The sequence below is a fragment of the Lacerta agilis genome, chromosome Z (genome assembly GCF_009819535.1).
Source record: "Lacerta agilis isolate rLacAgi1 chromosome Z, rLacAgi1.pri, whole genome shotgun sequence".
NCBI classification, from domain to species: domain Eukaryota; kingdom Metazoa; phylum Chordata; class Lepidosauria; order Squamata; family Lacertidae; genus Lacerta; species Lacerta agilis.
The window spans coordinates 26,622,880-26,644,788 of NC_046331.1; the positions used below are offsets into that span (position 1 = coordinate 26,622,880).

General features: G+C 41.4%; 1 protein-coding gene across 1 annotated transcript in view; it reads right to left on the bottom strand.

The window, feature by feature from the left end:
• The window catches only part of BRWD3 (bromodomain and WD repeat domain containing 3), a 71,860-nt gene that overhangs the window by 31,580 nt on the left and 18,371 nt on the right, over positions 1 to 21,909 (bottom strand). The window contains exons 8-19 of the mRNA XM_033138164.1: positions 19,877 to 20,098; positions 19,450 to 19,550; positions 18,627 to 18,697; positions 17,689 to 17,789; positions 16,671 to 16,711; positions 15,551 to 15,655; positions 13,984 to 14,137; positions 11,969 to 12,103; positions 10,254 to 10,382; positions 8,454 to 8,679; positions 2,417 to 2,584; positions 2,114 to 2,297 (exon numbers count right to left, since the gene is read on the bottom strand). Of these exons, the coding sequence (XP_032994055.1) occupies positions 2,114 to 2,297; positions 2,417 to 2,584; positions 8,454 to 8,679; positions 10,254 to 10,382; positions 11,969 to 12,103; positions 13,984 to 14,137; positions 15,551 to 15,655; positions 16,671 to 16,711; positions 17,689 to 17,789; positions 18,627 to 18,697; positions 19,450 to 19,550; positions 19,877 to 20,098 (1,637 nt within the window). The remainder of the gene's footprint in view (positions 1 to 2,113; positions 2,298 to 2,416; positions 2,585 to 8,453; positions 8,680 to 10,253; positions 10,383 to 11,968; positions 12,104 to 13,983; positions 14,138 to 15,550; positions 15,656 to 16,670; positions 16,712 to 17,688; positions 17,790 to 18,626; positions 18,698 to 19,449; positions 19,551 to 19,876; positions 20,099 to 21,909) is intronic.

The following is a 21,909-nucleotide window of genomic DNA, read 5'->3' on the forward strand; positions in this document are numbered from 1 at the left end:
CTTGTACTAAGTCTAATCAGGACTGTGGGCTAGAGGTTCTTCATCTCCAGATTAGAGGAATCCTTACAGCAGCGTCTCTGGGAAGGAGTAATTTATCAAACAATGCCCCTTGCAATTCTACAAGACACTGGAACAAAAGTGTATATAGTGCTGTGTTTCTGTGGTGCCGCAACTGGTGTATTCATGTTCCAAGTCCAGCAAAAGCAAGGGAACACTAGAGAAAAGCAACACAGCTATGTAAACACTATACTAGGGGCCATGTTGCTTAACCCACTAAACCACATCTCTCTGCTGCCTACCTCTGTCAATTTCAAGTATGAACTGGTGAAGAACCAGCCTTGATCTATGCATTTGTTACCTGGGCTGTTGTGACATACTCCCTCAGTGAAGATGGAGTAATTAAAGTTTGGTCACTCCCTTTCTAAAATAACCAAGAATTCAGATATTCTCTGTATGTGGTAGTGTATTGTAAGGTTGTCAGTGATTGCTCATGAGTAACCAGCCAGACTCCGAGGTTCCTAAACTAAGTTTCTTTATTGTGCAGATATATACAGTGCAGCAACAAAAAGTACGTCTAGCTCATACTTTGCCAGAGTCCGGGAATGACCCCTTCCGGTTCTTTGCCCAGCATAAAAGCCGCGGGATGCAGAACCCCCGCCTCCCCCCTCTGTGTCTTTCCCCCCTGCGCAAGTGGGGACACGGAAGAGGTGCCTCCCCTCCAGCCTCTGCTTGGTGCGTGGGCTCTCCTTCCATGTCAGAGCCCTGACTTCTACTTCCCGGTCCCATCTCTTCCTCCCCACTAGAGGGATCACTGTCCTCCTGACTGGAGGAAGATGAATTGCTAAGCAGTTGGGGCGGGGGCTCGCGATACTGATAAAGCCCTGGCAACTCCTTGCCTCGAGGTGAGGGCAGCCCTGACTTCTACTTCCCGGTCCCATCTCTCCCTCCCCACTAGAGGGATCACTGTCCTCCTGACTGGAGGAAGATGAATTGCTAAGCAGTTGGGGCGGGGGCTCGCGATACTGATAAAGCCCTGGCAACTCCTTGCCTCGAGGTGAGGGCAGCCCCCTGACATGTATAATATAAACCTGCAGCAAGGCCTCTTGTTACTGGGGAGGACAGAGCAGGGGCATAACAAGGGGGGGGGCCGGCCCGAGTTCCAGGGGAGGGGGGTTAACACTTTGGCCAGTAACCCCCCCCCGCCCTGCCGGGCGGGCCCCGAATAGGGGCTTGTCGCCTTTCCCCCCTTCCAGCAGCTATTTTTCGGTGGGGGGTGGGCCAGCAAGGAGGGGGTGGCACGCTTTCAGCGGCATCCACGTGCGTCGTGACGTCACCACGACAACACTACGCATGCGTCGTGCCCCTCCCCCAGGGGGGTGCCTCTGCGCCGCCGCCGCCCCCAGCAGCGCAGAGGCTTGCCACACCCCTGGGACAGTGAAAACCTATTCCCCAAGCTTGGCAGAAATCAAAGCTGAGGCACAATGGAGATGAAAACTGTGTTTCTATTAACATACATTCAAAAAGGATAAAGCTTGAAGGTTTCACTATTAAAGGAACAGTACTTATTTTCTCTCTGAAAAGCCGTTTTAGGTTTAAACTTCACTTATAATTCTCTACAACATAACTGTTTCTATTAAAATTATCTCCTCATACAATTACTATTTGCTTTTCCTCTTCCTAAAGTATCCCTATACTCTTTCTCAGTCTATTTCCTCCACCTGAGGAAATTAAACAGGCTTATCCTGCAAGACAGACCCCTAAGCACACCTAGCTACTTTTGTAGCCAGGCGCTATCTGCCATTCAAATTATTTCTTTACCAGCTCCACACACTCCTGATTGGCTGTTTCTCTTCCCTGCCATGATTGGCTAAGGGTTTCCAAGATGATGACCCACTGGTATGTCCGTCATAGTTATAACTGAACCTCCTACTTTTGCTTGGGTTTAGAAAAGCTAAAGAAAGGAGTTGGTTGTGACAGCAAACAAACAAACAAACAAATATACAAACTCTGCTGATCTGTAACATGGGTGAGTCCCTTAAAACAATTCCAGGATGATCACAGCACACACATGCATAAAGACAAAAAAATGAACTAATTTTAAACATAGTTTTACCTGCTAACCCCAGGATGCAGCTCATTCACCACCACTCTCCTACTCCATGCCATGAGATCCCTCTCCGTGGCCATCTGGCTTCTAGGAGCGTTGTGGTGCATCTGCCGAACACCTTCAATCTGACCACTCCGTCTGAGCCCAACATTTGGGGGGGAAGCTATATCCAAACTTGGACTTCTCAAAGCTACCAAAACAAACCACAAGAATAATTAACTTCCCCCAGTGTGTTTGTTGTATCAAAAGAAGACCAATGAACACTGAATCCTTCTACACTTGTCTAGAAGAATAACAGATTGCTCTTACTATTAGCAGGCTGTAATCTGTTCTGCAAAAGATTTGGAGTAGCTTCACTTCCATTAAGTCTTCTCTGATCTTGCTCTCGTTGTAGCTCCCTGATGATTCCATCAAGGATGCTCTCTTCTTGGTCATTAGTTTGCTGCCCAATCACCTGCTCCACAACTTCACCATCACCTTTGCAAGAAAAATAGCATCAAGTGAGCATTCCAAGATGTACAATACTTTATTAGAGTGAATGCCAAAAGGTGTGCCATGGGAGACCCCAAAGCAGGAGGTTACCACGTGCCCATCAAGAACCTTGTGCTAAGCAGTGAGCCCTCATGTAAGTAGTGAAATGAACTATTTTTCCTTGACATGCAGGTGAAAGAAGAGCCCCGTGCAACTCAGAATACTGCATTCTCCATTTTAAGTAAGAATTAAATGTAGGACTGCCTGGCTAGGTGTTTATGTATGCACAATATTCATCTTGCCTGCAGGTTTAGGATCCTATCCAACGCAGAGCCTGGGGAGATCTCTTTGGAGGTCAAGGCTTGTGGTCCTGCAGATAAACCTTACTCCATCTGGACTAGAAGAATCTCACAGTAGTCTGAAAACAACCTGAAGAACCCCATCTCAGGGACAACTCACCTGTCCTCCCACAATCCATCAAACCTGATTCCCACCCACCCCCAGGTCTCAAGAGCAAATGCAGCAACAGACGTGACAGGAAGTCCAAGGGGCCAGAGGAGCACCTACTTGGTTCACAGACAGTTCTATTGCTGCAAGTCTACATGGAAGGGTCTACTTGGGGGGAGGAAGGCAACCCTGCTGCAAACAATGACCTAGCAGAATTGACAGTGATTATAAGTTTTCTCTGAACCTGTACTGGGTTAACATATCATCGTCATCATCTTATTTGTATGCCGCCATTCCATTCCATACTTAGAAACCATGACTCCAGCTCCAGCCTGGATCAGCACCAACTGGAAGCAGATCACACCTACGGATTCAATCTTTTACACCTTTGACCAGATCTCATTTGTGTTGTGTATTTGTTGATTTTTCCCAAGTCTCTCTTGTATTGTGTAATTTTCTGGCCTCACTCTTCTAAAACGTTTTTGCAGGTGCTTAAACCTATCTATAAAGGTTAAAACGTAACACACCTGATGAAATGGTATCTGGCCCGCAAATATGCTACAGTAAGTCTTTAGGTCTTTAAGGTGCCACTAGACACTGTTTTTCATTTTTCTTTATTTTATTCTGAAACAGACTAACACAGCTCCCACTCTGGAATTTGTTCCTAAAGGTATTATTGTCACACTTGTCCTAGGACAGTGCTACTCAAAGTGGTAGTCCGTGGACTACTGCCAGTCCATGGGCCATCAACTGCTAGTCCATGATGAGTTTCCTGCCCTCCTTACTGAATGTGTGGGTCTCCTGCACCAAGCAGCAGATCCTGCTGCCACTGCCACCTCTCTTTCTCCTTTTCACTGCTTCCCACCAGCTTGAGCAGAGGTGAGTCTTTCATGGAGCACTAGGCCTTGCAGTCTTCCAGGCCTGACTGGGCAGGTACGATGACAGTGACAGCTATTCTGACCAGTCAAGAGAGGGGTGAACGAGAAAGTGGAGAAGAGATCACCCTATAAGATCACCTTCTAAGAGATCATCAGATCACCCTATAAGAGTTGTGGGGAGAGGAAGAAAAATATTATTTTGACTTCTTGGGGGGCAGGGGTTGGACTGCAGTCCCATGTGAGTTACTTGAGCCCTGTATAACGAAGCTCCTACAAGCTGTTCTAATCTGAATCACAGGAACAGGAGTGTAGCCAGTGGTGGACCTACATTTTGGGGGCCTTGAAGTTTGAAATGTTGTGGGGGCCCTTCACAACCAGCAACAAGCCACTTCCTCAGTACGGTTTTTCCACAACTGATCAATTAAAAAAAATTTAACTACTACATCTCAGATTTTGATTTAAATTACTGTACTGAATTATCCCACATGTACAAGTCACTGGTGTGAATAAAAATTTCCTTTGCCTTTTAGTTTCCAAGCTACTGTAACACTGCACCTTTATAAAATCTTAGCTACTGACTCTCAAACTTCAGGATTGCTGAAATATACATAACAAAAAAATTAATCAATTTGAGTTGTGTGACTCAAATTGGGTCTATTTTAAGCAATATAGGCTAAAGTCAGTACTAGGGCCCCTTCAGGATTAGGGGCCCTGAAGTTTAAGCTTCATTAGTTTCATAGTAGCGGATGCCCCTGAGTGTAGATGCATCTAAACGGATTAGGATCCTGCCTCATGTAAGCCTTTTCTTTGGGAAACACTCAGCTGAATCCTGAACATCTCTGCACATTCATTCACAGAAGCTCCACTGCATTGGCTTACTCCCAAATACAAGGAGTGTGCATGAGACCTTTCTTCCCCACTGCTAATCTTTGCAAGCATATCGGATAAACAAGACTAGAATATTTTTCAAAATTACTTTTTTAAAACACACATCTACAAACACTTTCCCTGATTTATTTAATTTTTATTCCTTTTCAATAGCTGGTAGCTAGATGTTGTGGGCCACCATGGATGGGATAATGCAATACTGATTTATCACAAATAATTCTAATTGTATCTGTATTCCATCTATTCTCTAAATCTACACTATGGTGTTAACTTCCTTTCTATTGGAGTCCATACGGAAAATGACCACACACCCTTACTTCTGACTACATGCAACCCATCAAATAAAATCTTGAAGCCTGGTAACTCAGATTAGGCCTCTGATAGTATTTTGAAAAGGATTAAATAGTCCCCACAATTCAAAGTGTTGATCACCAAATTCCTGGGTTCAAGAAAAAATGTTACACTTGAGAACAACCCTTACTAACTCACATTCTATTAAGGTAGTAATAAGAGCTTACTCCCGAGTAATAGACAACTGTGGTACAATAGCTAAGCCTGCATCTGTTTCCCTCTCTAATCCCTCCCCTTGGTTTGACCAGGAATGCTATACAGAGAAAAGATTGCTCAGAATATCATTCAGAGACCTTTGCAAAAATGGTGATGGTAAAACCAAAAAAAACCTATTTTACACGTAGGATGCTATATAATGAACTTATTGCTAAGAAAAAGAAAATATACCATCAGAATAAATGGACACAATAAATGTAGTAAAAGTGAATGATCATAAAACCTTCTGGCGAATAACCTCTGGCTACCAGAATACTATCTTTTAATTGTACCTATCGTTCCCTCCCAAACCTGGGTGGAATACTGTTTTACAATACTCAAAATCTCACCCTGCTTTCTTCCAAACGCTGATGTGCCTGTCCTCTCTACTATACCAAACTTGCCCCCAGTAAGCTCAGACAAAATTATTGCAGAACTAAAACCTGGTAAGGCACCTGAGAATCTGAAAAAAATATGCAGATTGGTGGGCATCACCACTTGCTAACCTTTTAACTATTACAGATGAATATGGAATTATACCAAAATCATGGTTAACTTCTGTAATTATCCCAATTTATAAAAAGGCGATCCTGAGCAGCCATGTAATTATCACCCTATTGGTCTCCTGCCCTCTGTAAGTAAACTCTACTCTAAACATTTAGAGTGCTATCTATTGGATTGGATTAAAAGGAATAGAATTCTTGGTCCTTAACATTTGTAAATCAGATTTACAAAATAGAAATCAACTACTGATCACTGTCTCACACTTGCCTTTCTAGCGGATAAGTATATGAAATCCGAAAGGCGAAAATTATATGTATTCTTGCCCCACATTTAATTAATCTATTTTTGAATGATATGAAACAACATCTACTCGTTGTGAATGGCAACCCTCCTAGGTTAGGATCTAGGGCAGTTCCTATACGGTGGTACCTCGGGTTATGAACAGCCCTGCTTACGAACGCTTTGGGTTACAAATTCCACAAACCCAGAAGTAGGTGTCCCGGGTTGCGAACTTTACCCCGGGATACGAACGCAATCTGCTTCCGGGGCCACAGGAGGCCTATGTAGGGAATGTGCGCCTCAGGTTAAGAACGGACTTCTGGAATGAATTAAGTTCGTAACCCAAGCTACCACTGTACATTTATATGCAATGACACTGTCCTCCTCTCCTGCAGGTGATGCTATGGTCTAAACCACTGAGCCTCTTGGGCTTGCCGATCAGAAGGTCAGCGGTTCAAATCCTCATGACGGGGTGAGCTCCTGTTGCTCTGTCCCAGCTCCTGCCAATCTAGCAGTTTGAAAGCATGCCAGTGTGAGTAGATAAATCTGTACCGCTGCGGCAGGAAGGTAAACGGCATTTCCGTGTGCTCTGGTTTCCATCACGGTGTTCTGTTGCGCCAGATGCAGTTTAGTCATGCTGGCCATATTACCTGGAAAGCTGTCTGTGAACAAACACCAGCTCCCTCGGCCTGAAGAAAGATGAGCGCCGCACCCCACAAACGCCTTTGACTGGACTTAACCGTCCAGGGGTCCTTCACACACACACACACACACACACACACACTCTTTTACCTCTCCTGCACCAGAGCTGGGCTCCAAAGGTATCTAAAGGCATTCTTTCATTACTGTCAAGGAAATCACCTATTAATTATTTTCAAAGAGTTGGCATCCATGAATTGTGTATTGCTGATCAAGAAATCGAACAAGTTAAAAGCTTTAAATACTTAGGGATCACCTTTTACAATCTAAAATGGGTGACCATTTGTGCTCTGCAGCACAAATTAAACAATTCTATTGTCTTGACGGTAAACAGAATGTGCCTGCAATGGTTAGGCATATAGAGCAAAAACTGATTTGCAACTCCTTTATGGGATTCCCCTATGGATAATTGACTTTAACAACAAGTTGAGGGTGTAAAGTCATTCTTCTTCCAACAAATTCTAGGGGCTCCAAAATGTGTCTCCTACCTGGCTACATGCGCAGAGTTAGGCCAGCATCTCCTAGAATATAGGGGCTGGATTATGACTTTCAAATACTGGCTAAAAATTCATTTCAATACAGACCCGGAATGTTTACTAACTTCTTTATTGACAGAAACACATAATTCTACATAGTTTTCTGATATTACCCTCAAACTCAGGCAAACGGGGATTGCAATAGATTCCCTTCTTCTAATGGATGACTCACAAATCTTCTCTCTTATCAAGCAGAGGCTGCTAGATCATGAAATCCAAAAACTCTACCCCTCCCAGCCTTTTGTATGTTCACCTGCTTACTTAGAATTGCAGCCCCACCATGGAGTAATACTTAATTACTTTTCTAAATTAGAAACTCCATCGCATCACTGAGCTTTATGCTAGCTTGTCTAAATGCATTCCCCTCATCTGTATTATCTGGAAGGTTCCAAAAAATAAAGGCTAACTACAGCTACAACTTTATTTTGACAATTTTTATGTTGCTTAACATAGTTTCTAAATGGTGAACAATAAGGTCACAAAAAGAATGCATTAGAGACAAAATCTGGTAAAGTAAACCATAAAATCAGAAAAAAACCTTATTTAAATAATGTCTGATGAAATAAGGTGTTACTCCCCAAAAAGTCTTCACTTAAAGTAAGCCCAAAATTGCATTCAGAAAGATTTACAGTGGCAAGCCTAACCATGTCTACACAGAAGTAAATCTTACTGAATTTAAAGGGGCTGGCTTGTAGGTAAGTGGGTTTAAGACTGCAGCTTTACTTCTGAGTAAAAAAAAAAAAAACTTTGAAAATATTAAATTCAAAGGAAGGACTGGTCTGCCTCATCAGGTGACCTATGTTATTACTAAGATTTTAACAGATTATTTTTAATGTATGATTTTCCCCCACGCAAGACAGAGAGGCGCCCTAGTTTCTTTAGATAACCCATATCCCAGCCTTAACCCAACCTGGTGCCATCAAGATGTTTTGGATTGCAATTCCCATCTGCTCCAGCCAGCATATTTTGATAATCCAAACCACCTGAAGGCCAGCAGGATGATGAAGACTGCCATACCCAAACATAGAAACTTCATAATAGGCATACTACATTGCAAGAAACACCTCTTTCAGACTCTGTTATATAAAAATCATGTACCGTTTGCCACATATCCCAGCTGAGGAATGAGTTGCTCATCGTTACAATTTTCCCGCCCTGGCACCAGTCGCTGGTATTTTGTGGGGTGAGGATTTCCATCCACATCAACCAAGAATGGGGGAGGCATGAGATGTGGGGCCTGTTGAGTTTGTTCATCTAGGACATAGTTATTCGCATCTCGGATCAGAGGGCGGAAATCTGTGTGGAAGAACATCTGGTCTGGGATCTACATCGGACACAAACGTAGAAATCAGTACAAATACACAAACATTTCTTAATTCTTCTCATACAATGCATACTCTGTTAACTGTCTTCCTGGCTAGAGATTATCTGTCAAATGGTAATTTTCACCTTGGTCCCATCAGAATATTCAGACTACTTTAGAGGAGCAAACCTGCATGTGAACTATTTCTATGCACCACAAGAGCTTAGAATTAAGTGTATTTTCTATGTGGTTTTCATTTTTTTTAAATAAAGCAAGCACAGTTCTTACCCTTAGGACTACAAAGAAAAGCTTTAATGAAACATGAGGGTGGTAGCCTTCAGAAACCACAGATATGAGGTCCTAAGTGGTCAACTCTTTAGGAGAAGGAGTTTAACAAATTTCTTTTTATAACCAATTCACTACAGTGTTATCTTCCAGTTTTCTTCCAAATTCAACTCAAGGTTCTGGTTTTGACTCAGAGAATCTTTATGGAGTACACATCTCCCTAACACACTTTCACATCCTTAAATATTTTTAGGGCAGTCCTGGTCAAAATTTCCACCATAATTGGGTAGATTAAACTTCCTAGTGGGCAGAACAGTTTTTTTATATAGTGTCCCTAACCTGTGAAATATACTGCCCAGGAGGAACCCTTGGCCAAAACTTGCTTTCTTAATCATTTTAAATAATATTATTAATAATAATCTTATTATTTAAACCCCACCCATCTAGCTGGGTTTCCTCAGCCACTCTGGCTGACTTCCAGCAAACTTTAAGAACAGAATAAAATGTCAAACATTAAAAACTTCCTGATACAGGGGTTGCTTTTAGATGTCTTCTAAAATTGTGTAGTCCTTTATCTCCATTACATATGATGGAAGGGTGTTCCATAAGGTGGGTGCCACTGCTGAGAAGGCCCTCTACCTGGTACTTCACTTCTTGCTGTGAGGGAACCACCAGAAGACCATTGGCAGTGGAACCTCAGTGTGATGGGGGTGGAGACGCTCCTTCAGGTATACTGGGCCAAAGCCATTTGGGGCTTCAAAAGTCAGTACCAACACTCTGAACTGTTCTTGTAAACATACTAGGAGTCACTAGCTGTTTATTATTATTATTATTATTATTATTATTATTATTATTATTATTTACTCTAGAAATTCTTTCTTGTGAGTGCAAAGAAGCTGCTGTTTAAGACAAAGCATGAGCATGTGCACCCACACTTCTCACATATTCTTAGCCTTTAAAAAAACCTGTATCCTTTTCACACCATTATTAGCAGTTTATAAATCAAGGACTCAGTTCCTCCAGACATTATCAGTTAATCAGTCCTCAAACCAGAAGCTATGCAATAAATCCCACTGGGTAGGATTACTCTAGAGTAATTAGTTCCAGTCTGAATGTCTCCCACAGAAGAACAGTACACACAATCCATCTGCAAAGCTAGGCACTTTTAACATCCCATTAACTTTAAGAGAGATTTAAGCACATTCTTACATTTTCCTTGCAATTCACAGCACTTTAAAAGTGATTCATTCTGGCTGGATGATGTAAAACACTGCTAAACACAGAAGGACATTAAGAGTCTACCAACTCACCTTTTCATAATTCTTATTGCACCCGAATCCAAACAATAGTAGGTGTCCATGGGAATCTGTACAGGCAAAGTTCTGACCATCAGGGGAGAATTTACAGTCAAACACTGCACCATGGCCTTGGCCCTCAATCTGTAAAAAACACACAACATCCATTTGGATCTGCTTAACTTTTCTGGACAAATTGATAAGCTGAGTTTTCCTTTATTTTAGGGGTGTGTACCGAAAACAAGATTTGGTTCTGACCCCGATTCAGCACTTCAAAAAAACAGCCATTCTCAGCTCAAAGCATTTCAGAGATTGCCCAGTTCAGCCCAGGTTCAAGCTCACTTTGGGGTAAAAAAAAAAAAAGGCTTTGTCATCTTCCATTCAATTAAATTGCCTGCAGATTTCATTCACAATTTTTGGCAGAAAATTGATGAAACTTGTAAGCAGAGCACCTCTTGCCAAATCTCAGGAGGTAAGCTGCAACAGTTCCTATAAGGATAGCATTCAAAGTTTGAGAGAGGGTAAAAAAGAAATAATGAAGATGATGCTAGCAATTACTATGACAACAACTGAAGACATACTATGGCGTGGCTGGAAATAAGAATCACTTGACACAAAATAAGTACATGCAAAAGTACACACAAAAGGACCCTAAGAATTTAAGACTGACAATGGATGAATAAAATCACTTGAGACAAACAGACAATTTAAAAAAACAGACCAGAACTGAGGGGGAGGGGAGGGTCCACTGACTAAAAGGAACAGGTGAGTAAGCAAAGGAGTCAATGTAAACAGGAGCAAATTTACATCAACAAGAAAGAAAAAGAACTAGGATCTGAAAGTAAAGGGTGGGGAAATGGAGGGACTGGGCTAAACATAGGTTACAAAACACCCCTTTGCTCTGAGTGTGTCACCAGAATTCTTAACAACATCCCTCCCATGAAGCACTTGTTTTTTGCCAGCACCTGGCAAAACATTTCCCACTTATTACAAATTAGACCTGTTAATCACAACAGAGCTCTCCCCCACCCTCTTCCCACCCTTTGTGGTTTTGTTATATTGTAAGCTTAAGGGTCGCAGGCGGTGCTGTGGTCTAAACCACTGAGCCTCTTGGGCTTGCCAATCAGAAGGTTGGTGGTTTGAATCCCTGCGACAGGGTGAGCTCCCGTTGCTCAGTCCCTGCTCCTGCCAACCTAGCAGTTCGAAAGCACGTCAAAGTGCAAGTGGACAAAGAGGTACCACTCCGGTGGGAAGGTAAATGGCGTTTCCGTGCGCTGCTCTGGTTCACAAGAAGCGGCTTAGTCATGCTGGCCATATGACCTGGAAAAACTGTCTGTGGCTCCCTTGACCTGTAAAGTGAGATGAGCGCCACAACCCCAGAGTCGTTCGCGACTGGACTTAACTGTCAGGGGTCCTTTACCTTTACCATTAAGCTTATAGAGACATTACTTTTACTTTCAGCAAGAAGTATTTTCACCAAGGACACTGAGGGCAGGTTCTCTCTGCTTTGGTATGAGGTGCCTTATAAAGATCAAGTACCACCGCAGATAAATAAACACACAGTAATTCTCAGATCTGTGACTCTTAATCATGGGGTCATGAGATCAAGCCCCATGTTGGGCAAAAGGTTTTCTGTACTGCAGGGGGTTGGCTAGACCCTAGGGTCCCTTCCAACTCTACAAGTCTATGATTCTAAGATCTAACCACTCATTCTGCCTGTTATACAGTACCATGTTGAAGTAATTGCGCATTTTTGCTCCTTTCTCAAGGTCCCAAATGAAAATATTCCCATCATGGCCTGCAGAAAGCATGATCCTTTGGTCAAATGGGTGAGCTTCCAAAACAAACACTTCATCATCATGGCCCTGCAACAAATGCAAAGAAAGTAATATTTTAAGAAGTAGTTACTGTCCAACATAAGCTTCATGTTACATTTCCCCCCCTCCCCTGCTCATCACATACACACAGATGACCAATGCCTCAATCTTATGAATGTGGTCTGCATGTTTCTGTGGTCTACCACCTCAGATTGAAGGCTTCAATGACAGAACATTCCTGCATACCAAAAAGGTGTGTCTCCCAGACCATCAGATCCTTGTGAAGTTTAAGGAATCCTACGTGTCCACTACTATGCTGTTGCTGAACTAATCCCTGGTTTGGGGGATTTTAATAGTACTGATCTTTTATTAGTTGTTTGCAATTGTGTATTTTATATTGTGCTTTGTAAACCAGTTTGCATTTTTTATGAAAACTGGTATATAAATGGAAAAATGAATACCCCAATAGACACAAAACTAGCATGTCAGAAGGGTTTTAACAGAAAACTACAATGTCAGGTAGAAGCCCATATTCAGGGACTTTTTTATATTTTGGAATTGAGAGAGAATGGAGGCACATCCACACTGACCTCCTGTTTAAATACAAGGCAATTGTTTTAAACAGTGGGTAGTTGGAAATGCAAGCAACTCTGCTCAAATTGGAGCAGTCCCAATATGAAGTGCCTACAAGATCCACAGATATTTGCTGCTGGGGATTGAAGGACACATCAGCCTCCTGAGTGCAAGTGATAGCTCTACATCAGGGATGTCCAACAGGTTGATCGGGATCGACTGGTCGATCCCCGGGAGCTTCCGGTCGATCACTACCGATCATGGGCTCCTTTTCCTTTGCTTTTGCCTAAAAGCATCCGCTCCCACCCCCTTCCCCGCCCTCCATTTTCATTGGAACAGAAGATGGAGTTTTTGCTGTGAGGCAAATTGTTTTCATAGCGATCTTTTGGTGAGCGACTAATCCCCTATCCCCTTTACTTTTGCCAGAACCCCCCATAAATTGCTCCCAGTTCACCCTACTCCCACAGGTCACGATTGTTATTGGGAATAGTCACACAGGAACAAATCAGGCTGCTCTACTGTTCAACTTAACAATGAAGAATCTTACTGAGAATACTTGAACACAAGAGCAGCTTGCTTTGTTGGCCAAGCAAGAATTCACCTATCCCTGCTCTTCCTGGTATCAGACAGAGTGATATACCTGCCTGTCACAGCATTTTCCAACCCTGTGGGAAATTTTTTGGACACAACAGGTATTTGGATGGACCTGATTTTCTAATATATATATGAAACTTTAATATTTGGGGGGGGGGGGGGTTAGTCCCACTTACATTATGAAAATTATAATTGTATTATGAAACACAAGTAATTCCCCCCAAAACAATAAGTGGTATCTTTTATTTATTCAATTGTAAACACGCTAACATTTTCTCAGAAGTGCCTCAGAAGGGTACCTTCATTGAAGTTTTGGTAAAAAAATATAAATATATTTATAATTTCATTAGTTAATTGATCAGTAAGAAGGCAGATGGATAGTAAACAACAGGAAAATCTTATTTGATTGATTGATTAACCAACCAACCAACCATCAATCAGTTAGAATGCAGGAAAAATGATAACAGCTTTCTTCTCCCATTGGGAAAATGAAGCTACTAATTTGATCAATTATTTTGTTTTCTGTATATTTGTTTTGATGTGTTTCTGATAAAGGATCACCAGTCCTTGGTCCGCACAACTCCTGGACTAATCTGATGTTGTTTGCAAGTTTCTCAGCTGTTCCTCCACAAGCATGATCAGAATCTTAATTCTTAAAGATTCCAAAGCTTAGTGCCAGACCCCAGTTCAGTGGCACACAACAGAGAGAGCACTAAATTCAGATCCTCTTAAAAAGCTAATTGACTGAAGGTCTAACTTACAGTTAGGTTGTGAAGAAGCTGCCCAGTAGAAGAGTTCCACACTTTCAAAAGGAAATTGTTGACTGCTGTAATAACAGTAGTATCATAACGATCCCAAGCTACCATAGTCACCTTCAACTTGGATACCTTGTCTTCCCCAGACACTTGGCTATTTCTGAGAAAATGTAGACGTTAAAGAAGAATCTAGTCAAATGAAACTTTTAAGTACCAACTTAGAGCCAAACTTTGTGACACTGGGAAATCTTTGATCGGATTGTTGTTTTTTAAAGATGTTAAAAGCAGCCATGGGATACATTGGGGCTGTGATACTAGGAATTTACCCTTCCCCATCCACCTTTTGTGCAGCTGCCCTAAGGAAGAAACTACAGGTTCCAAAAAGGTTACTAGTCCCACCCACCTGTCAAAGTGGCCTGCCAGGTGGGGGTGAGGAGCTAAAGATTCGGCCCACAGGCTAGATCTTGTTTCCCACCCCTTTTTTTAAACAAACAAACAAACAAACAAACAAAAACCTCTCCCTGTTATATATCATACTTGGCCTTAATTTCCAGATATTGGAAACTGATTATCATCACTAAACCATTGTCAGTAAAAAGCTGGCCAGATCAAAACTATACAGTCAAACCTCGGCTCCCAAACGCATCTGTTTTGGAACATTTTGGCTCCCGAAGGCCGAAAACCCAAAGTAAATGCTTCGGTTTTTGAATGTTTTTTGGAAGCCGAAGGTCTGACATGGCTTCTGCTTGAGTGCAGGAAGCTGTTGCAGTCAATCTGAAGCTGCGCCTTTGTTGTCAAACATTTTGGAAGCCGAACGGACTTCCGGAATGGATTACGTTCAATAACCGAGGATTAACTGTACATGCAAACAGTAGTATAAAGGAATTAATTTATAAGCCTAACATTTTTCAGCCGCAAGAGAATATATGTAGAAAATGCAAGTTCTATGAGTATTACACATTCAAATTTTGCTGAATCTTGAGAGGAAACAAGAAATGTAGCATAAGTAGCTTATAAAATACCAAATGCTCTCTGAAAATATCTGCCTCTTATATTCCTGATAATTATCCTGTTTGGTTTAATGCTCAATACAGACTACAAAGTTCATTTCTGTGGAAACACTGTCAGATTCTAATGCAAAAAAGAGCTCCCTCTAGTACAACTCACTGTGTCTCAACCAGGTACAGTTAGTTCAGAAAGTAGGCCAGTGCTCCCCTCTAGAGAAATGCATATGCCCAATATGATGTACTGTAGCTTCACAAATTTTTAACAGCAAGCCCCATGTGCCACACGTAACATGATGATGGGAAGCAACCAGAAGGGTGCAGCTTAATGCTACTATAAATACCATGACAAAACCTTCCATAGGTAACAAGATGGTTTGGTTTCCCCAGAAACCCTCAGTTACACAAAAGCCACAACAGGAAAATGGCTAGAAGGGAGAGATGCTGAAACAGGTGAAGAAAACGAACATTTCTGGATTTCAACCACAGAAATAAATACTACTGTGTTTTGAACATTTGAATTCCTTTGTCTATTGAGGTTAAATAATAAACATTATTCTGCCTTTTACCCAGTCATCTTAGTCGCCATCTCCAACACTATACTCTTCCATTCTTGCTGCTGATATTGCCAGATTCTGGCTGTTCCATCTCTGCTTCCACTGACAAATCTTAGTCTGTATTTCCGAGTAAAAAGGAAAAGGAAAACAGTTACATGTGTAGGGCTCTGAAGCCTCTCTGCTTTGCTCTCCAACATGCTTTTCCTCTACCCCATTCAGAATTTTGGTCTACTGGTACCCTGAATTCCTGCATAATAATATTTCCACTTTGTGTTTTTTTAAGGGCCACTATCTTGTGCACTGGTACCCACAAACACACTTAACACAAAATACAGCACAAGGGGGCAAGGCTTGCATGTGCCTTTGTTTTAGGGTAGCCTCACATGCACGTTCTAGATGACAGCAACATCTAGAAACAGCTTTCATGGCTGAACAAGCCAACCCTGGAACTCTCCTAACTCTTCAAAATGCAATGCTTTATACCATGTGGTCAGTTCACAGGCTCACCAACCAGATATTAAACATTTAGTAAGCATTGGAACAAAACTCAAGTGAATTGGCTTCTAGTTGCTTATCTGACATTTTAATATAGTGGCTAATTAAAGGTAATATTTTCATTAATTTCCTTTAATTAAAAGTCACTTAGTGAATATAAGTGGGATATAAAGGTTTAAAACAGTATAATACTGAACAGCTATCCAGTACACTTCACAGTGCAATTCAGAACACCTTGTCCCAGCTGATGCGTCACAGCCTAACCACAGTTTGGCCACTCGTGCCGTTTTTCAGCTTTGCCTCTTCAACCCATCACATGCTCCAGTTAATTATTTTCTGGTTGCAGCAAACCATAGTATGCTGTTCAATCCAAGCCAAAATTGGAAGCACAATTTAGACAGCTGTTTTCAGTTCTGCTTTGAATCACAAGTCCAAACAGATAGAAAGTTGCCATTGATCAGTTTAAGATAAATCCCTTATTTTAATTTAGAAAACGTATATACTGCTTGACTGTAATAAAGCAGTTTACAAGATGTTTGTAAATATCTGTTTATATTTCACAAGTAGCGTAAGAATTTTAAAAAATATTTTGGAAAATCAAATGCAGCAATAACATCATGGGAGAAGAAATGCTTACCTGCCTCCACTGTTGCAGAACTGAACAGCAACTACTTTGTCCTTAAAAAATTTGAAAAGAATTGTTTTCATCAATACTTTTCTCTCCAGTCAACTTATGTACAACCCTGCTCTCCCCCATCCACATTTCTAGAGTGTCCAAAACATCTTAGCAGCAAGTGTCAAGAAACATGCATCAGCCCTTTCTCTGACTCACCTGTCTTTTGCCCCAGTGTATGGGCCAGTAGCATGTACTGAAGTCTATGAAGTCACAGGCCAGTGTTAACTGAACAAGAAGGCCAGCCCTACGCCCATTGGCCCCTGAGGATCATAACGTATCTTGTGTACCTATTGTTCCCTGAGGTCACTGGCATACCACTTCTAGCCATCACGTTTCATTTGGATACCATGCATACACAAATTAAAACCAGTAAGTATTGGCACTCTATGGGGGGCACCTTCCTATTTGCTATCCCAAAACACTGGTGCTTTGATCACCCACCACTCCACATAACCATGACATTGGCTCAGAGCACCATGCACTTTGGTCATGGCATCCCATGGCCATGTTGCTTCTGTCAAAAACCAAACAGACACATATTACTTTCCTTTACAGCAAAATATATTTGGCAGAAAAAGAAACTACAAGCTGAAATATTTTTGCCAAAACTAATTCCACCATTATAAGTGCACTGTATTAATCTTAACACCATTTCTGCTTATTGCAGAAGGTCCTGGTCAACTAGCAGGATAGTTTTGTTACCCAACCATAGATTAGTCTCAGAACAGCAGTCTTTGCAGGCACAAAACTTCATGGAAAGCACCAGGCTCCGTAGGCTGCAAAAGCTCCCTTGTTTGTTTCAAAAGAGAAGCATTTTTTCTTGCATGTGCCTTGAAGCAGCCTCTTCCACAGAAGATAACGAAGATGTTTTCCAGACAAGAACTTTTATCAGGGTAAGCCTGTGTTAAAATGCACAACCTAAACGTCTGAGCAGTTGTTGTTTTTTTAATGCAAGTGTGATTTCCTACTTCATTCTTACCGTATGAGATTCTAACTGAGCAGTTTTTTCTGGAGACTCAGAACCCAAGTAATATATTCTTATCACATGGTCAGTGCTCCCTGTTGCAACAAACATACCACCTAAAAGCAGAAGTGGGGCAGGAGATAAAGAAGACAAGAAGAAAACAAATCAAGAAACCTTACATTTTTCATTCAAAAAATCATGATTGTTGTTCAAATGGTAATGCCAGATTTGAAAAGTAACATTTCAAGAGAGCAAAATGTGAACCATGTAATGCATTTTTCCTTCAGGATCTGTGAATTCTGAAAGTGTTTTATTATTCAAAGAACACAGACATCTATATTTGGCAAACTAAACAGATAAACTGCACACAATTATCCAAAACATTACCCTAGAATTACAGCACCATGGAATGTCAGACTGGACCCTGCACCGCCCCCTCAATTTGGCACAATACAAGATCATGCTAAAGGTCCATTAAAATGGCATTAAGAACCGCAAGTGCTTTGCTAAAATACTTTTATAAAGAACCTAAACAGCAAGGAATGTGTAACAGTAATTAACTTTATTTCAGGTGTCAAGAGAAATACTCAAGGGTGGAAATCCTAGTAAGACAAATTGCCTACAAAGTAAACCTGCTAGCAAAATCAACCTGTACTAGGACTCAATATATATTTAATGACATAGTGCTGTGAAAAGTTAATGCTTGTGCCTGAAGCTGAAAGTTCCATCAATTATATTTTCCAAAGCAACCAATGTCCTAGATCCCAATCATTTCCTAGATATTGTTGTCAATTAATATTCGCTCTGGTTAGAATCTTCCTGAAGTCTGCATTTTCCTGAAAAATTTAGTTGTGTTTTCTGAATCAGTTAGCACTTTCGAAAACAAGCACAAACCATTTTTTATGGAAAACCATTCCCTGTGTGGTTTCTGTTCCTGAAATATATATACATACCAGAGCTGAAAGAAGAACAAGATATCTGAACACCAGGCCTTGACCTCTCAGCAAATTTGATTGGACGATCCCTGAAATGTAAATATGAAGCACTTTAATTATTATACCTTAAGTGGTGCAAAGGTTATTATATAAACCTGTTAAGAAAACAATTTATATTTGTACAATACGCAGCTGCTAGAACTGCAGCTGTCCATAGAATGTGATCATGGCTACTAACATGCTGAGAAAGTAACATCCCCGCAACGTTAACAGTTTGCAAAATAAAAATTGGTAAGGTGCTTGTCTGCAGCCTATCAAAACTAAACCAAACCTGGATAAAGTTTGTGAATACAGATATATAGAATCAGTTAAGTTGTACTTTTCCTAGAAAGGGTTGATCTTCTGCTTTCCCCCAAAGGCTATGAATCTATTGGAGCCACGCGACAAAAAGAAAATCCTCTTTTTTAAAAAACTATTTTTTAAAATCCCAATTCAGCTGAATACAAAAATTGGTGTGCTAGAAGTTTGAATGGAGGGGAACCTCAGAACTGCAGGCTAAATGCCTGTCATCCCTCTCTATCGAGTTATTCTTAATGTTCTTTTACATATGGAGGGGGTAGAAACATCTGACATGTGGCTGGGATGTAGCCTACTGCATAAAGAGTTACATGTGTACTTCCACCCACTTTGCCTCTGGTCACACCCATTTCTTCCTCTGGTGCTGCCCGCCGCTGGCATATTGTCATATTGTGGTACACCACCAAGCTGACCTAAGAAAATATTGATGTGTCCAAAGGCAGAAAAATGAGCTAAAACAATAAATCTAATGAAATATACGTACTTGAATTTCATTGTATCTGAATGCCATTGCCAGAAGCAGATAGTTCCATCAGCACCTGTAGAAGTGAGGTATCGAGTTGTTCCTTTTCTTGCTGGAGAAAACTAAAGATTTTAGAAAAAAGATACTGTAAATTGGTTTTAGGATTTCCCCTCATTCTTCCAGCTTAAAAACAAACAATCAACTATTTTGCTGGGCATATGAAACACACTCACTGAATAAATATTGTTCTGGACTGCTTTTGGCCACGAGAAAGTAAGCAAAAAATAATAAAGGCTAATCAATAAAATAGGCCCATCACAAAATTGTTTGATGGAACTTTCAAATCATTTGAGGTGGATTTAACATGCATTTGGTCAAGCAAATGTAGTTTTGCATCTCAGTGCTAAACAAAAGCAAAGGAAAAAACAACAGTGTTCATCTACTTTACCTGTATAGATGTTATTGAAGCTGTGTGGCCAAGCAGCACTGCAACTGGTGCACAGGTTCGAAGACACCATACTCTGACTACTTTGTCACAGCTGCCTGCAGCAAGGAGGGTGTTTTCATAATTAACAGCCATGTCAGATATTTCAGCCGAATGTCCTCTGAGTGTTGAGAGCAAACGTCCATTATCTGTAGCCCAAATTTTCACCAAGCAATCATCCGAACCCTAATGTTTCACACAAAAAACAACATCCAAAGTATAACATGCAGAAGTACCACTGTTTTCACTATGATACTAGAGATGTGTTTCCCTTCTTTTTGCTAACTGCCTGAGTGCCATTAGGTTTAGTAGTAGTTGTAGTTTATCCCTGGCCTTCCTCCAAGGAGTGCAAAAAAAGCGTAAACAATTTCCTGCACCCACCCACCCTTTATCCTCACAACAATCCTGTGATCGCAATAGTGAATGTGTTTTGGTCTTGGATATTTGACACAACTTCATCAGTAACAGGTCAACCCCTGTTGCTTGACTATTTCTTAGTACTGCTGCCACTGGAAAATTACCTTAATCCAACAATTAAGCATAATTATATTGTACTAGTGGGTATTATGCCCGTTAAATTAACGGGCACCAGGACACCGCGTCACGCTCGGCTGCACGAGCTCGAGCCGCGGGCGGGGCTGTGAGAAGCAAGCGGCACTGTTGCTGGGGAGGGGGAGGCGACGTCGACGCTCTCAGCCCGGTCTCTTCCGTGCGCGCGCCCAGCCTCGCAGACACGCCCCCTTGCTCTCGTCCCCACCCCTGCCCCTTTTCGCTCTCACGTCTGGGCATTCCCTGGCTGGCTTGCCGCCTACTCGCTTACTGACAGCCAGCCGGGCCCGCCCTTCCTCCCTCCCTCCCTCCCACCTTCTCCTCGCACTGACCTTTCCCAAAGTGTCTCTGCGTTCCAAGTCCCAACGGCTGCCCGTGGGGCACATGCGCAGTAGCGCAATCCCACGGACACATGGACTGGACGCAGAGACACTTGCACTTTATTATTGTAGATTGCTTATGGTGGTGGCTCATATGGTCATTGTTCAACAATGGAAACCATGTATAATGCTGTTTAGAGATAGCATTCGATAATCTCTGGGATACAGTCCTGTCTTAATGTCGTACACAACACAGACAAGTGATGAGTGTTGCAGTGAAGACTGGTTCAAGAGGGTAGATGGACTATACTGAAGCATAATAATCACATAAAACTGGTAATGATTCTTCTAAGATAATTTATTCATTTTCTGTGATCTATTCTGAGTCATAAATAAATAAATAAATAAAACCTTTATTGGCATCACAGTATAAAACATTTAAAATCACTGGGATAATTAAAAGGACAAGGGTGAAGCTGTCGAAGGACATAACGTCACACTGAGTGTCTGAGTCTATGCTAATTATTCTACAATCTGCAACTGGATTCTGTTATGTTTACTCAAAGTTGCTGTTTTCTTTTCTTGAAGTCAATAAAAATTATTTTAAAAAACCAGACAAGGACCCTGCGATGTTGGACTGAGAGAATGAAATTGATCCGAGGTCCACTAGTGATTAGAGATTAGAACTCAGATCTGTCTGATGACTTAGTCCAATACTATTACTCTAACCACTACAACAGAATGCTTTCATGCCCTGTTTGAGAGTGCCCCAGAGTCATGTTTTGACTGTTGTGAGAAGCAAAACATATAGCTAGACGGACCTCGAATCTGGTCCACCCTAACTTGGAGTGCTTCATGCTGTCCTGCAAAGAAAATGCTACGGTTGTATGAAGGACTAGCAGCTTCTGTATCATTCCCGTAAGTTATTTTTGAGCTATAAAAGAAAAGTAGCAAACACAAAACCAAGAGTTTCTATGATTGACTATAAACAAAATATAAAACCTTTTCATTTTCTTTTTGAAGGATACATGCATTCTTTCTTTTTCTTTTTCTTTCTTTTTCTTTTTTAAGTAAAGATCACATAATCTTCAACTGGTAGGTTGGGAGCCACTGCCACAGAGGTATGGA